The 17,785-nt window shown below is 31.5% G+C and overlaps 3 protein-coding genes across 4 annotated transcripts; 2 read left to right on the top strand and 1 right to left on the bottom strand.

Annotated features, from left to right (window-relative positions):
• Positions 1-242: 242 nt before the first annotated feature.
• Positions 243-17,531, bottom strand: LOC146909926 (putative protein phosphatase 2C 43). Its single transcript, XM_085729388.1, has 5 exons — positions 17,281-17,531; positions 1,487-1,490; positions 952-1,344; positions 615-860; positions 243-530 (listed from the first exon to the last, which is right to left on the bottom strand). Exons 1-5 carry the CDS (start codon positions 17,529-17,531, stop codon positions 243-245), a joined length of 1,182 nt encoding a protein of 393 aa, XP_085585514.1.
• Positions 6,983-9,121, top strand: LOC146909928 (F-box/FBD/LRR-repeat protein At1g13570-like). The gene is made up of 3 exons (XM_085726702.1): positions 6,983-8,254; positions 8,383-8,532; positions 8,825-9,121. The coding sequence occupies exons 1-3, from the start codon at positions 6,983-6,985 to the stop codon at positions 9,119-9,121; spliced, it is 1,719 nt and encodes a 572-aa protein (XP_085582828.1).
• LOC146909927 (putative F-box/FBD/LRR-repeat protein At5g44950) lies at positions 12,725-16,476 on the top strand. Of its 2 annotated transcripts, none has more exons than XM_085727238.1 (4): positions 12,725-12,858; positions 13,174-14,393; positions 14,510-14,659; positions 16,003-16,476. In XM_085727238.1, exons 1-4 carry the CDS (start codon positions 12,843-12,845, stop codon positions 16,297-16,299), a joined length of 1,683 nt encoding a protein of 560 aa, XP_085583364.1. In that variant the 5' UTR covers positions 12,725-12,842; the 3' UTR covers positions 16,300-16,476. The 2 variants fall into 2 exon arrangements, with proteins under 2 accessions (XP_085583364.1, XP_085583365.1); XM_085727239.1 differs by having other exon boundaries at positions 15,350-16,140.
• Positions 17,532-17,785: the final 254 nt, after the last annotated feature.

Raw genomic sequence — 17,785 nt, 5'->3', positions numbered from 1 at the left:
TTTGGAACACTTAAGGCATAATATTATGATAGAAATCTAGTAAATGTCATAGTTATTGTAACACTTACAACAGAACCGAGTAAATGAACAAACTATCGTTTCTCACTAAGGCAGAGACATTATTATGAAAGTAATCTGCAAACTCTGATCGTCGAACAGTGTCATCATAGCCTCTATAGGACCTGACCTCCGGCTTCACACCCTTCCTTATCTATATCTGTTAACTATAATTCTTCTATGGCTCACCACGTACCATCATCAAACTCACTAAAAACTGACTCTCTATTGAACTCAGAGTAACTCCTATAACTCTTGCTTTCTACTTTGGGATCCGTATCCATATTCATATCGAGGTACATAACTATCACAGTGATATCGTCGTGATAAACCGTCCTAGCTACTTTAGAGGAAACTGCTGGCCAGCCACTAGGGCCCCTTCCCTTGGGAAATAGTACTATATCACTGTAATGCTGTCCCCATTTATGAGTAGCAGCTTCTATAGCATAAAAAGCAAGCTTCTTTGCAATTCCCTACACCAAAAAAAATAAAAAACAAAAGTTGGCAAACTATCAAACATAATGATCAATAAATCGTAAATCAATCCAGAGATATACCTCTCGTGGATTTTCGCATACAATCTTTGCAGCTTGCTCATTTGTGAGCAACTTCCAAAATCCACTAGTTGCAAGTATTATGAATTCGTCGGTGTCTTTTAACACTCTTGAATGGATCTCAGGATCTGCTGATAGTAAAGGCTCTATAAAAGGTATAGGAACACATTCCCCCGGTGGGGCTTGGAATGAAGCCACCGTAGTAAACGGAGCCCTTTTCATGTATGCATTGCCTATGCATCTGCTGATCTGTTATAGAAATGAAAATATAAGCATACTTTAGAAATAAAGATGCAAGTGCAAACCTTTTAGAACAAATCAAAACAATGCAAAATAATACCTCACTTAACCCCTTAACACGCATTGAACCAAATCTTTTGAGGCAAATACCATCTGCATCATATGGATACCTTATAGCCAGTTCCTCTTGAATATTCAAATTTTCACAATTATGGTCTCTGACCATTTGTTCCACACACAGCCTTTTAGTTGAATTTACACCCTTATGGGAAACAATTATCGCACGAGAACCTCCAACATTTGCGAGATAAATTTTACCTCGCCAAATCATACAAATTAGACAGCTGGAACTGACAACACTCATGTTCAACTGTCCCTCCTGCTCATAACCAATTTGAGCGAATTCGGTAAATTTTGCTTCAGTCTCATAAATAACTTGCCTCAAGATATCATCAGCTACATCATTAACACCCCACACATTTTCAGCTTTATTCTTAACATGCCCTGCAATGATACAGTTAATTAAACATAAAAATTATTAGCACTTTGTTGATATTAACGGTCCTTATTTTTGTATGTTTTGGTCAAATTTCGTCACCAGATTATTATTACTTCACCAGATTTTCTTTTAAGACAGTGCTACACTACACATGACAATACAACACCAACTTTATACAAATATATTTTACATGTCAACTTTATGCAGATATTTTATGTATACTACATGTTAACTCATTCAAAAACATCTATACCCTATCAAACCAGACCAAAAGTACAAAAATATGGTAATGGAAAAATTATTAGCAATTTAGCACCACAAGCACAAGAAAGAATATTTTTCTTGATTTCTTCATTGTTTATAATTCAGAAACTATTTTCATCTCCCCAATCTTGGATATATTATCACTTAATTCCTTTATATTTAAGTTCAATTTTCTTCAACAAACAAGTTAAAAATCATCCAAACAAGAAAGAAATGAATGCGAAATGAAAGACTCACTCAATAGGGTAGGAAACACATGTTTGCTGAGGTACTCTGAAGCTGTGTCGCCTTTGCAACCATCATATAGACCAGCAAACGTTGCATATCTACAAAGCTCCACCTGCGAGCGATCTTCCATATTAATGTTTGCTTGCACCGAAGCTGTGGAAAATTTTCCACAGAAATGTGATTGCAGTTCCTCAGACCATGCTAAAGGATCACTATCTAAAACATCAGCAACATCATCATTCATCATTATTTTCACTTTCTTGAAGACAAGAAAATGTGAGTAGAGAGAAAATATGAAAAGAGAGAGAAAAGAATGAATGAGAAAGCAAGAGGGTGAATGAATGAATGAGCTGTGTTCTTGTGTTGTTGGGAAAAAGAAAAGGGTTCAAGAATGAATGAATTTTGTTTATATAAGAATGGAAATTAACTAACTGGTATATAATTAAAAAATTGTAAAAAACTAACTAACTTAACTAAAAGATATATAACAGAATTTAACTAACTAAAGTAACACACACAATCAACTAACTGATATATAACTGATTCTAAGTTTCTAACTAACAGAGTAAGAAACATAGCTGAAAAGTTCTCTTAAAATTTTAAATTATATAGGATAACATTAATAATAAATAAGTATTGTCCCCTTAGGGGAGGACTTTGTGGGGTTTATTCACAATATAAAATTTCCCTAAATTGGGGGAACTCAAAAATTGCTTTGATAGAGGATTTTGGAGGGAATGGATAAATTCTCCAAATTCAATTATAATACTCTCAGTATTAAAAATAAATTAATCACAAACGTTCATTTATCATTATCTACAAAAACACTCTTTTAAAAAAGGTGAAAATTTTATCTATTTATTCCTCTGCTCTCCTCTCTAATAAGCCCTCCCATCCCCCCCGCCTCCAAACCCTCAAAAAGAGCCTAAAACATAATAACCAATCGAAAAAGTGAACTAAACTACACAAACCATTTTGGCCTGTAACATTTATTGTCCCCAATTATTTTTAAAGCTTAATGCTGCAACAAGAGTTATGAAGCTCGAATACATAGGACAGATGCCATATGATCACATACACAATATTTTTGAACTTAAGGATACAATTACAACAATCACAATTTCATAATATATTTTAACTCATTATAGGATATCAACAAAAACTTCATTGAAAAAAACTCAAAACAAGCATTTGTTTCTATGCAATAGCCAGTTAACAATTCAAAACCATCACTAATAAATATTTTCTAATTAACTGATTCAGTCTTTTCTCCATCATTAGCATCATTCATAAAATAGATGGCCTCTAAATCTGGTTCATCAAGAGGGAACTATGTCAATTCAAGAAGTCCAATACCTTCTTGAATGGATCATGTACTTCTCCAACAATGTACCATAATCTTGTCTCACCCTTTTGATACCACTCATTTTTCCTAAGATATCCATAAGTATCTCGTACGTATTTGATAAAATATTTAAAAAGAATTAAACAACAATTCTAATGCTCAAGAATATACATATATGCATGGATCCACGAAGTATCACTATCTAATACGGATGCATCACCAATTTTGAAGTATCCAGGCTTCACGGAACAAGAGTAAGCGATATGAATTGACAGTTAAAATATAGAAGCAAAATATATTAATGAAAAGGTAAATTGCAACTTAAAGTATGAACCTCACTCTCCTATCTAGCATTTATAACCTGCTTGAAGAATTTCAGCACCGACAACTCTAAGAACAGCTGAAAGTGGAACAATTTTACTCATCAATTTATTATTAATATTTTGTTGAAACTATGGTCACTATCAAGTGTTGACAGAAACTAAAATTTGCTTACCGCAATTTGCTGAAAATAGTTCTTCTCTGTTTTGTTTCATCATCAAGAGTATGTGAAGGTTGCTAATAAAACCGTCAGTTGGTTTCTCTATACTCAAAGAAAACAAATAATCATGTAGTTAAGCGATTTTAATTGTCAAATGAAAATATGGGGTCTTGTTTTCTGATTTGATCAAATCATCCTTAAAATAAGTTTTAAAATACAATTCATCCGATCTTTAGTGAATCGTCAATCCATGACCATATAACAGAAGAGAATCCAAATCTAAGTTATCAGTAAGATTCTTAACTGTTGTAAAAGGCATTTTATTTTCCATAACAAAAATAGAAAGTCACTTGAAGTCTAAGACTTTTTCTGAAGCTATTGCATTTACTTCATTTGAAAAAAATGGATGTGTAAGTTTTTTTAAATTCTTCTTATGTGCTTATTTCTTAATGATAGAGATTTAACATACACTTTCATGTTTCCAGTTTGTACTAATTTGCAAGGGAACAAAGTCAAAAGATTACATTTTAATTGATACTTGAATTGAAAAAGAAACAAAAAAGATAATAATTGAATTAAATCGATAGTGCAATATACGTAAGGCGGGTTTGCTTTCATCTGATCAGGAATTTTCATAGCTTGTAAATTATTCAAGCAGTCAACACAGAGCCTAAAAAATATCATTGATCAAATTCTTGTAAATTATTTGCATAGTTATTTCTGATATATCTAACACTGAACAGCCAGAGCAACACCGAATTTCTGCGACCTCCTTTCCACCACGGAGGAGCTGCCATTTGAAGAGCTCTTTCTTCTCGTTGGTACTGATTTCAGCAGACTTCCCGAGTAGTTACTCATTGAATCTTCCGGAATTCTCGATTATTTCCTCATCAAACTTACATTTTAAAACAGTGTTACGCTGTACATGACAATATAACACTAACGTCTTTATGCAAATATATGTTAACTCATTCAAAAACAACAATACCTATCAGTTTAGACCAAAAGTACAAAACTATTAGCAATTTAGAACCACAGGGATTAATTTTCTTCATTTCTAAGAACATGTCTATCTTAAAAAGTTGGTGTCAACTTCATCGTCAATCACCAATAATTTTGCTCTAATGTATGATCGCCAATAATTTTATCAAAATAATAAACCCTAATTATATTATACAAGCGAAAAGGAGTGCATGTCCATTCGCTTTTCTAGATCTAACGATCTTAATTGTATATACATCAATTTTAGTATATACAATGATCAAATATTTTTGATAAATAATATTAAATGAAGTCTTTTTATATTGTTTAATATCATTTCTTGTAATAAAGAAACTATAAAAAAAAATCATTCCTTGTATTGGAGTTTTTTTTTTTTTTGAGGTTCGGTTCGTTGCAGTGGAGTAGTTCATCTTTTAATGGGATTTTCTTTCATAATAAAAAAAAAATTAATGGGATTTGACCATTTTTTTAATTAATAATTTAAATAATATTATAAAAAAAGATAAAATAGTTTAAATGAATGATAAAATAGAAAGAAAAAGTCAGTCCATACCATGTATCCCCTTTATATACACTACTCTCAAGACGACATTGATATTTCCGTTTTTTTCGTTATAAAAGTAGATAAAATAGTTTAAATGAAGTATAAAATAGGAAGATAAAGCCGGTCAAACTATGTATCTATACCATATGCAAAGAAAACTACCTCTTTCAGCATTTTTGGGTTGAATTTTTCTTTCCGAAAATACCCTCAATTTTCAATACAAACAACACATGTAATAAATAGATAAGAATAAATTTAAATATTAAAATAAAAGTGTAATAAACACAAATGTCCAATTTTTTCCTTTATCATTTAAAAAGTGTAACAAACTAGATTAGTGTATCTATACTTACTTTTTCATTATCCCAATTATACCCTTAAACAATAACTTTTTCTATAATAAAGATTGTTGTTGATGTCATTAAAAAAAAAAATAAGAATTTAGATTATATTTTCTTTTTGTTATATTTGTTTGTTTCATTGAAATAGATAATCATGATTCATTTGATTTGTTATAATTTAAAAGCAAAAAGTATTTATATTTTTAATTTTAATCAAAATTAAAATTTCATGAAAAAGCATCGTTTATAATTTTCAAACGTTAGCGTAATAAAAAGAGCGAAAAAATGACCCTGCTTTTTTATTGCGCTATTATAATGAGATTTAACTTTCTGGTCGTTAAATAAAAGAGATTTAATTTTTTTTTATTAAAGATTTGAATATTATTATTAAATTTTTATAGTGACCCTGTTTTTTTGTTTTAATAATTTTGATTTAAATTTTTAAATATTAATGGAAATTATTCATACATCAATTTATCTTAAAATTATTGTCAAAGCATATAACGAAATTATTTATCAACTCGGCGTATTATGGTTTGTCTGTATGTAAAATAAAAAAAATAGTGATAATTTTTTTTTATTTTAACGATCATTTTCTTATTGATTATATTTATAGTGACATATAATTTGATATAGCTTGTTACACTTTTTTAAGGATAAAGGTACAAAAACTGGACATATACTCATATCGTGTTTGTTACACGATATATTTTGTGTGGTAACAAACAAATATTGTCTAGTGTCGGGTGCCCAATTGTTTGGTCTCTTTATTGCGTTAAAGCGTGTAAATTACAAGTTTGTCTGATCTTTTTATTATGCTAAAATGTGTAAATTATAAACAATATTTTTTTTATTAAATTTTGATTTTGTTTAAAATTATAGGGGTGTATGTTTTTTACCAAAAAAAAAAAAATAGGTTTATATGATTGTGTTTTAAAATTGTAACAAACTATTCTTATCTTGATCGACGACACCAACACTGCAACATATTTTATAACAAAAAAAAAAAAAACAAACAACATAACATACACGCTTTTATATATCGATCCAAAGGATTTGTAAATCCAAACCGATTGAAATTCTGAAAGCTTCAGCGTCTTCCTTCTACCGTGATAAGTGCTGTATATTCCTTCTGGTATGTAATCCTTATAAACATATCTTCATCAAATCATCTCACTTAGCAGTATATCTTAATTTATTTAACAAATAAATATCCTGCAACCCAAATTTCTTTTGTAGGTTCTAGTTGGAATCTTAATTTATTCAATAATTGCTTGTGTGATGTGTATCTGCTTTAGCATCAGTATGAATTAATTAACGTATAGAATATAGTTCTACAACAATTGTTTGTGCTGTGTTTGATTGATTGATTATGCTATTAATTTAAAGTCTTGTGTGTGTGTTCGTTATTGCTTGCAGCTGAAGCAATGAAGAAGTGTAAAAATCTCAAGAGTGAGTTGCCAAATTGTGTTTTGTCGCGCATCTTTTCCAAGTTAACTTTGAAGGATTTGGTGAAAACTAGCACATTGTCCAAGCATTGGCTTCAAGAATGGGGATTAAGAATGGACCTCAATTTCGATCTTCATAACATGTTTGACTATAATACACTTCAAGAGTTACCAGAAGACATTCCACTCTTTCAAAGGCTCCAACCTCAATTTGCCACAAGATTGAATCAATTCATGCTGCATTATCAAGGTGCAGCGATCAATTCAATTCGAGTAAATTTTCCATTGGGGGATGACCATAGTGATGTAATTGATAGATTGATTTCCCAAGGAATCGCTAAAGGTGCCAAACGTATTGAATTGATATTCTCAGATAAAACTAAGGATACTGATTTTGTCAAGGGAATGGATCGATACAAATTTTCTTTTACCCTCTTATCGAACACTAATTCTCTGATGTATTTGCATTTAGCGTACTGTCGTATATTAACACCTATGGACTTCTCTGGATTCAAGAATTTGAGAACTCTTGTGTTGTGTCTAATTGGTGTGAAGCAGGATCTACTTCAGGGTCTGTTTTCCAACTGCGTCCATCTTGAAGACTTCACCCTAGATGATTGTGATATCGTCACTGACTTGAAAATAATCGGTCCAACATTGTGTCATTTGAACATTGTTAACTGTGGGGTTTACCGCCAGCGGAATATAGATATCATTGCATCAAATCTCTTATCCTTTGATTATTCTAGTAAAGATCATGAGGTCCACCCAATGAAGATTAAGACTCATATGTTGTCTAAATTTAGCTTCAGAGGTGGTCAATTTTCTAAACCTATTGGATTTTCTGGATTGAAATATGTGACAATAATTGTGTTTGAAGGACTCTATGAATGTCTCCAAACTCGAGTCTTGCCACAGTTGTTTCAAGAATGTCTCCATCTCAAGGACGTCACCTTGAAGAACTGCCTAATCGATCGTGAAATGGAAATTACCAGTCTAAAATTGCGTCATTTGAAAATAATTGATTGTGGCAATGATGATTTATATCCTTATAAGATAACTATTGATGCATTGAATCTCTCATCCTTTGAATATAGTGGTCATAGGAGGAGGATATTTGATGTTATGGCTCCAAGCTTATTGAAGGTTTTTTGGAATGCAGCTGCAAGAGAGAAAAATAGATATTCCTTAGGTCCAATTCCAATATTACATCAAATTGAGAATCTATCTATGATCACGAGCCATTCTCAGGTGAGCCATACAAAAAGAAACTCATGTTTGTTGTCTCTATTGATTGCCTAGGTTTCTTTTAATTAATTGAGTCTCTTGTTTCTTTTAATTTATTTTTAATTTACTTTAAATATTACATGTGTATACAGATAACAAAATTAAATGAGGTCTTCGGTCAATATCAAAACCTTAGACAATTGGAGTTATTTATCGACGAAGCATATGATCCAAATATGGGATACTTTTCGCTTTTAGATATTTTAATGGCTTCTCAACATCTCCAAAAACTTTCTCTAACGGTGAGTTTTTCGACTCTTTACTTTTAGTTTTTTTTTTAAAATGTTATAACTCTTTATCCCTAAAAAAACTTAATTTCTTTATGAATCATCATTTTCTAAATAGTAATATGTAATAAATTTGATATGTTGAAATTAAAATTGACTTTAATCTTGTCAAACGGATCCTTGATCATAATAAACAACCTCTTATTTCAACTTAAATAATGAATAAGTATTGCATTAGTGTTATATGCATCATCAAATTTTAAAATTTTCATGTGCAATATCATGACTGTTATTTTTCAAATTTCAGGTTAGAAATTCACCTGTGGTTGGCCTTAAAAGAGAGCATGCAGGGTTTTTTCACAAAGATTTGAAATATGTTGAGTTGCATGGTTGTGTATGCACCATAAATGCAATTGAGTTTGCTAGGCACCTATTGAGGAATGTGATTTCGCTTAAGAGAATTACATTTGGCTCTCATGACAAATTTTATATAGGCGCCGAAAGATGGACTAAGGGTTCCAATAGTTATTGGTTTGAACGTAATTTTATTCATGAAAGGCTTAAAGATGAAGTAAAAGGAGAATGTCAGCTTATAATCTTGTAGTCTTAGTTTATTTATAGTGAATTTTGCGTTGTTGTTACAATATACAATTTTGTTGTGTTATTTTATTTGTAATCATAATAAATTTTGAAGGTGTGAAGGTATTGTAAGTTTATTCATTGTACAAAATTATATAATTTAATTTGATATAAATTACAATATTAAATCATCAGGAGCCCCTAATATGGACCTCTATTTTTAAGGTCCATCCATGGTCCTTACTAATTGACCTACTATAGTGGGTAGATTCCGTTCTTTCCCATTTAAACTATACAAATTGAGAGAAAACTTCAAACAAGTAAGATGTTCAGTTGTTGTGCTGGAAACCTCGACCAAGTTAATTCCATAATTCATAACAACTACCATGGAATCAAAAAATGAATTAATCATCCAATTCGCAACCCACTTTTTATTACTACAACGTCAATTTCCCCATTCATAGGTTGACGAGACATAGCAACAACAACAAACAATGAATCACAGTTTGGAAACACAATGATGACAAAAGTATTTGTAGGAGATCTTGCCTCCGAAAGGTTTAATCTGATAAACTATCTACTTCCAGTTTCATTAAAGCCACCAACTTCTATTTGCTTCAAGTCATTGCAATTTGCATTCCCCCAAATCATTCCTAATTACCAAGGAAAAAGTGTTCGTTGGAAACAAGATCGCCAACTTCAAAGACAATCAAGATCTTGTCCCACCACTGCTACTCATAAAGATTTACATGAAAGGAATGGAGTGAAGAATTAGGTGTACGGTGTGAAATGAAGTGATGGAATGATGATATAGAGGCAAAATATGAAAAAATTTAAATTGGAAAGGAATAAAATATACCTGCTATAGCCGGTCAATTATTAAAGATCATGAGTGGACTCTAAAAAATGAGGTCCATATTAGGGGCCTCATAACTCATCCTTTCAACTTATAATAATACTTTAACAAAGAAGTTATTAGAAGTTGTCAACTGAGTTACATTTATCAGACTCAAATGTAGAAGTTATTTGCCTAAAGAATGTTTGTTGAGCTTTTCCTTGTCAACTCGACGCAAGTGTAACATTTGAAGATACGAAAGGGTGGCTTTTAGATTCCGCATGTCTAGAGAAAAGGCAACATGGAAACAAACAGACTATTAGTATCCTCGGTAAAATGAATATCAAGTCATACACTCTGAAACTTGTTTCATCAAGAGTATATGAAGGTTGCTTATAAAACCGCAGGTTCATTTCTCACTACAACATATATGAGATTTAGTAACACTTGAAAATTGTAACTAAATCAAAAACAGATGTTACTATTTAGATCTTGTAACATTTGATAAATGTTAGGTAAAGCCCGTGTTAGTAAATGGTTTTAGTAACCCTTAAGAGTCTTATTAGTAACAATTAAAAATGTAACTATTTTGGTAGCTAATTCGTAGCCAATCCCTAGCAAACAAATTTAAGAAGCAATTTTATCTGGTTCCCGGCAAAAATGTTAATTCGTCGCCAATCCCTAGCCGATCTTAATTGTCAAATGAAAACCTGGTGACTTGTTTTCTGATTTGATCAAATCATCCTTAAAATAAGTTGTAAAATACAATTCATTCAATCTTTAGTGAATCGTCAATCAATGACCATATAACATAAGAGAATCCAAATCCTAAGTTGCGGTGCCCCTTGTTATTAGTAAGATTCTTAACTGTTGTAGAAGGCATTTTATTTTCCATAAGAAAAATAGCAAGTCACTTGAAGTCTTAGACTTTTTCTGAAGCTATTGCATTTATTTCATTTTAATAAGAAAATGGATCTAAATTTTTCTAATTCCTTTGTATTTGCTTGCAAGGAAGACATGACAATCTTCAGCTCCAAAATCACTTGAATACAACTCCACTTAACCTTATGTGGTTATTGCTTAATGATAGAGATTTAATGTACACTTTCATGTTTCCAGTTTGTACTAATTTGTAAAGCAACAAAGTCAAAAGACTACATTTTAATTGATACTTGAATTCAAAAAGAAAGAAAAACATAATCATTGAATTAAATCGATAGTGCAATATACGTAAGGCGGGTTTGCTTTCATCTGATCAGGAATTTGCATAGCTTGTAAATTATTCAAGCAGTCAACACAGAGCCTAAAAAATATCATTGATCAAATTCTTGTAAATTATTTGCATAGTTATTTCTGATATATCTAACACTGAACAACCAGAGCAACACCGACTTTCTGCGACCTCCTTTCCACCACGGAGGAGCTGCCATTTGAAGAGCTCTTTCTTCTCGTTGGTACTGATTTCGGCAGACTTCCCGAGTAGTTACTCATTGAATCTTCCGGAATTCTTAATCATTTCCTCATCAAACTTCCATTTTAAAACAGTGTTACGCTATACATGACGATATAACACTAACGTCTTTGTGCAAATATATGCTAACTCATTCAAAAACAACAATACCTATCAGTTTAGACCAAAAGTATAAAACTATGGTAATGTAAAAATTATTAGCAAATTAAAACCACAAGCACAAGAAATAATTTTCTTCATTTCTAAGAACGTGTCTATCTTAAAAAGTTGGTGTCAACTTCATTGTCGATCACCCCGGAAAAACTTTTGCTCTAATGTATGACCTCCAATAATTTAATCAAAATAATAAACCCTAATTATATTATACAAGCGAAAAAAACATGCACGTTCATTCGCTTTTCTAGATCTAACGAAACGATCTTAATTGTATATATACATCAATTTTAGTATATACAATGCATAATATATGCAAGGTCTGGGGTTCAAACCCTGACTACCACAAAAAAAAAACACTTTTTAATGGGATTTTCTTTTCTTTTTTAAAAAATAAATCTTTTAATGGGATTTGACTATTTTTTAATTAATAATTTAAATAATATTATAAAAAAAGATAAAATAGTTTAAATGAATGATAAAATAGAAAGAAAAAGTCAGTTCAGGCTATGTATCCCCTTTATACACACTATTGTCAAGACGAACAATGATATTCCCGTTTTTTCGTTATTTATTGCACTTACGTGTCTGTCTTTTGGTTTTTCTTTTGCGCTCAACTATATGTTTATTTTATCGAATTTGAATATAATTTTTAAAAATATACTAAAAACAAATAAAGACTTAAGTTATTATATCCTCCCTATTACTGTGGAATTATTCCTATTATAATAAGATTTAACTTGTTTTTGAATTAAAGATTTAAATAATATTATAAAAAAAATTAAAATTGTAATTACAATAATAGTCTAAAAGAAGAGTTTAATTGGAAGGAGAATACTACATCAAAATCACCCACACACACCCACCCACACACACCCACCCACACACACACATATAAAATAGATTAGCGTCTCGTATCCGTCTGTCTGATTTTTATATTTAAGTATAAATTAATTTCTCGTGTCCGTTTGTCCCCTTTTTTAATACGTTAAAGAAAGTAAATTATGAGCTTGTGTTAGAAATTAAATCAAGCAAAATCTAGAAGACTTGAGAAGTATGATGCACCGCCTATGCCTATGTTTTCATTATCACTACCTTTTGCGATTTACTTAATGAATAAGGCTATTTACTTAGCTGATAAGATGCTTAGTCCTTAAGCATTAAGAGTAGAAATATCTAAGTATATGTAAAGATGAAACTCAAGGTTATCGATTCAAAGGATTTGTAAATCCTTATAACAACCGACTGAAACTCTGAAAGATTCAGTGTCTTCTACAGTGATAAGTGATGTATATTACTTCTGGTATGTAATCCTTATAAACATCATATTGTATTCGAGTTTTGTAATCTTTTTCAAATCATCTCACTTAGCAGTATATTTAACATATAAATCCTGCAACCCAATTTTCTTTTGTAGGTTTTAGTTGGAATCTTAATTTATTCAATAATTGCTTGTGTGTTGTGTATCTGCTTTAGCATCATGATGAATTAATTAACATAGTATATAGTTCTATCACAATTGTTTTGTTTGTATTTGTCTCAAATATAGGTCTGTTTGATTGATTGATTGATTATGCTATTTATTCATAGTCTTGTGTGTGTTCATTATTGCTTGCAGCAGGAGCAATGGAGAATTGTAAAGATCTCAAGAGTGAGTTGCCAAATTGTGTTTTGTCGCATATATTTTCCAAGTTAACTTTGAAGGATTTGGTGAAAACTAGCACATTGTCCAAACACTGGCTTCACGAATGGGGATTAAGAATGGACCTCAATTTTGATTTCCATAATATGTTTGAATGTAATAATACACTTCAAGAGTTACCAAAAGACATTCCACTCTTTCAAAGGCTCCAACCTCAATTTGCCACAAGATTGAATCAATTCATGCTGCATTATCAAGGTGCAGCGATCAATTCAATTCGAGTAAATTTTCCATTAGGGGATGAACATAGTGATGTAATTGATAGATTGATTTCCCAAGGAATTGCTAAAGGTGCCAAATGTATTGAATTGATATTCTCAGATAAAACTAAGGATACTGATTTTGTTAAGGAAGAGGATCGATACGAATTTTCTTTTACCCTCTTATCTAACACTAATTCTCTGATGTATCTGCACTTAGCTTACTGTTGCATATTAACACCTATGGACTTCTCTGGATTGAAGAATTTGAGAACTCTTGTGTTGTGTCTAATTGATGCGAATCATGATCTGATTCAAGGTCTGTTTTCCAACTGCGTCCATCTTGAAGACTTCACCCTTGATGCCTGTACTATTTTCACTGACTTGAAAATATTCGGTCGAACATTGTTTCATTTGAACATTGTTAAGTGTTTTAAACGCGGCCTGCCGAATATAGATATCATCAAGGCTCCTATGTTGTCTAAATTTTGCTTCAGAGGTCGCAATATTTCCGAACGTATTGGATTTTCTGGATTGAAAAATGTTACAACAATTGTGTTGGATGGACTCTATGAATGTCTCCCAACTTTTGTCTTACCTCCGTTGTTTAAAGAATGTATCCAACTCGAGGACCTCACCTTGATGAACTCCCCGATCAATCGTGAAATGGAAATTACTAGTCGAAAATTGCGTCATTTGAAAATAATTGATTGTTGCCATGGAGGACATCCTTACAAGATAACTATTGATGCATTGAATCTCTCATCCTTTGAATATAGTATTAGTGGTCAAAGGAGGAAGATATTTGATGTTAATGCTCCAAGCTTATTGAAGGTTTTTTGGAATGTAGCTGTAAAGAAAAGTGGTAATTCCTTGGGTCCAATTCCAATATTAGATCAGATTGAGAATCTATCAATGATCACGAGCCATTCACAGGTGAGCCATTCAAAACTCATATTTGTACCATTGTAAATAAATCTGCCTAGGGTTCTTTTAATTAATTGAGTCACTTGTTACTTTTAATTTACTTTAAATATTACCTTTGTATACAGATAGCAAAATCAAGGGAGGTTTTCGGTCAATTTCGAAATCTTAGACAATTGGAATTATTTATCCAGGATGCATATAATCCAAATATGGGACACTCTTCGCTTTTAGATATTTTAATGGCATCTCCATATCTCCAAAAGCTCTCTCTCACAGTGAGTTATTCAACTCTTTAGTTTTAGTTTTTTTTTTTTGTTTTGAAAATGTTATAACTTAACTTTTTTTATGAATCATTGTTTTCGAAATGTTATATGTAAATCAATTTGATTTGATGAGATTAAAATAGACTTTAATCCAGAAGTTTTGTTTTCCTTATTAATGTTTGCAATGTATGTTAGAGTAGACAAGACAACAGATTTTTTTTTTTTATAAGTAGATGTTAGTTGGTTAGAATAGAATATTGTTAGAGGACATGGGGAAATGTTAGTCGTCAGGGATTGAACTATGGACATCCGTCTTAAACTCCTTTAGGCTTTGTTTGGTTGGTGAATGAAAGTGATAGGAAAGAAAGAGAAAGGAAAGATTGTGTAAGGAATGAAAGAGAGTAGAAAGTGATATGATTGTTGGTTGTTTGGTAGAAGAGAAAGTAGAACAGAAAGTAAGAGGAAAGATAGATCTATTTTATTAATTGACATAAATACCCTTGTATAGAAATAGTAATACATATATATTATACCACATGCCAAAAAAATAAGATAAGAGAAAGATGAATATTAACATGTGTATTGTTGTCACAACATTATATACTATCTTTTGTGGACATTATATATTGTTTATTTCATAAAAAAGAATGTGTTACATACTGTTAATATTATATTAAATAGGGTTATTTTTGTCTTTTTCAGCAAAACATTGCCTCACCTCTTGTTTCCGTCCAATCCAGCTAAGAAAGGATTTTTGTGTGGGTCCCACCTGAATCTTTCTTTCCTTTCTTATTTGTAGGGGTTCCAAACAATGGAAGTAGATCTTTCAAACAATGGAAAGTAGATCTTTCCACTAACTTTCTTTCCTTCTTCTAATCTTTCCACTAAATCAGTGTCCCAACCCTTTACTACTAAGCTACATCTTCAGGGACACAAGCTAGAAGATTGAAATTGAAATGTTTGATAAAACTAATTGTTGAATTAACTGATAAATTTGAATAAAAGAATATTTTAATTTATATTTAACTTTCTTCAACTAAAATAATGAACATAAAAATGAGGGGAAATATATCAAACACTAGAATCATTTGTTGTAAGCTCAAATGCTACTTAAAGGAGTAAATGAAAAATATTTTAAGTTCATGAGAGAAGAATGATATTGAACAGTTTTACTTAGTCATATGAGTTTATACAATATACATATGTTTTAATCTTGTCAAACTGACCCTTGATCATAATAAACAACCTCTTATTTCAACTAAAATAATGAATAAGTATTGCATTAGTGTTATATGCATGATCAAATTTTAAAATTTTCATATGTAATATCATGATTGTTATATTTCAATTTTCAGGTTAGAAATTCACCTGTGGTTGGCCTTAAAAAAGAACATGCAGGGTTTATTCACAAAGAATTGAAATATGTTGAGTTGCATGGTTATGTATGCACCATAAATGCAGTTGAGTCTGCTAGGCACCTATTGAGGAATGTGAATTCGCTTAAGAAAATTACTTTCGGCTCTTTTGACAAATTCTATATGGGCGCCGGAAGATGGACAACGGGCCCCAATAATTATTGGTTTGAACGTGATTTTATTCATGAAAGGCTTAAAGATGAAGTAAAAGGACAATGTCAGCTTATAATCCTGTAGTCTTAATTTATTTATAGTGAATTTGGATTGTTGCTACAACAAATAATTTTGTTCTGTTATTTTATTTGTAATCATAATAAATTTTGAAGGTGTGAAGGTGTTGTTAGTTTATTCATTATACAAACATTGTATTATTTACTTTGATGAGAATTACAATATTATATCATCCTTTCAGCTTAAGATAATACTTTATTGAATAATATGGTGCGGATTGAAGTATCGAGTTAGGGAGTTTCAACTCGTGGATTTTAAACAAAAAGTCAAATAGCATAATGACTAGATTCATATACCTTCGTACGTGGCACTCTTTACAATTATAAAGAGTGGATTGGTGTGAACAATTTTAGCTGCTTGCTCATTGATCAACAATTTAAAAAGTCCACCAGATCCAAATATAATGAATTTATGAGTGTATTTTAAGACTCTTGAGTATATCGCGGGTTCTGCTGATAGCAAAGGCCAGGTAAAATCATAAGGCGCAAGTTCCGACTGTGGGACTTGGAAGGATGGGCTTAAAGTGGATGGTTCCCGCTTCAAACATGCATTTACATCTGCTTACCTTACTTATGCCTCCAACATTAGCATTGTGATCTCTGACCAACTGCCAAACATGGAAAATTGGTATTGGTTAATGTAAAAATTGTACCGGCGGAAAATTGTTTTCACTCCCTAATTCTGTTGTCATCCATATTCCTCGCACAACATACACAAGAACTTCTAGTAAGCTTAATTTCTTGGTTTCTATATGTTTTTAATTAAGAAAACATTTCCCATCTCATAAATTCTATGATATATATCTCCTAACTTCTTGAAAGAATTTATCAAAGTTCGGTGCAAACTAGTATATGCTGATTTTCTCGCTGCTGCAACAGATGGGCATCCAAATATCAAGACAAAACAAAATTATCCTACTCATAAGCATGCAGACAAGATATTCATAAAAAGAATACTCACTACGTAGAACTGAGAAGAGGTTATTACCTCAAGAAGTTGGAAGCGACGACACCATTTTGGCCATCGTAAATTCCAACAAAGAGTGCTTTATGGCCAACATCAAGTTGGCTGCGATCCTCCATAACACCATTCGACTGAACCACAGCCATTGAGAATTCGCCCGACTGATGCTCTTCGATGTCCCTTGACCACCCTAAAGGATCATCATCAAATTCATTAATTTCAGCGGAGTTTTTGCTTGTGCAAAGACAAATTAAATTTCGAAGCCACTGAAACATGATCTTGTGTTCTTGGGGAAACTCAAACTAGGTATGATCTCAAGAATACCTCTAGCTAGAAGAAGAAAATGTGAGAATAAGTGATGAGTGTGTGGAAGAATGAATAGTAATGAAAATCAACTAACTAAACTAACTGGAAACAGAAAAATGGCAAGAATATATCTAACTAAACTAACAGGCATGTGACTGAATTTAACTAACTAAAGTAACAGATATATAATATAACTGAATTTAACTAACTACATTGTAAAAGG

Source organism: Medicago sativa, chromosome 7 (genome assembly GCF_051527215.1).
Source record: "Medicago sativa cultivar Bolivia chromosome 7, Bolivia_mono, whole genome shotgun sequence".
Taxonomy (NCBI): Eukaryota; Viridiplantae; Streptophyta; class Magnoliopsida; order Fabales; family Fabaceae; genus Medicago; species Medicago sativa.
Note: the sequence above shows the minus strand (reverse complement) of the source record. Positions and strands in the feature narration are given on the sequence as shown.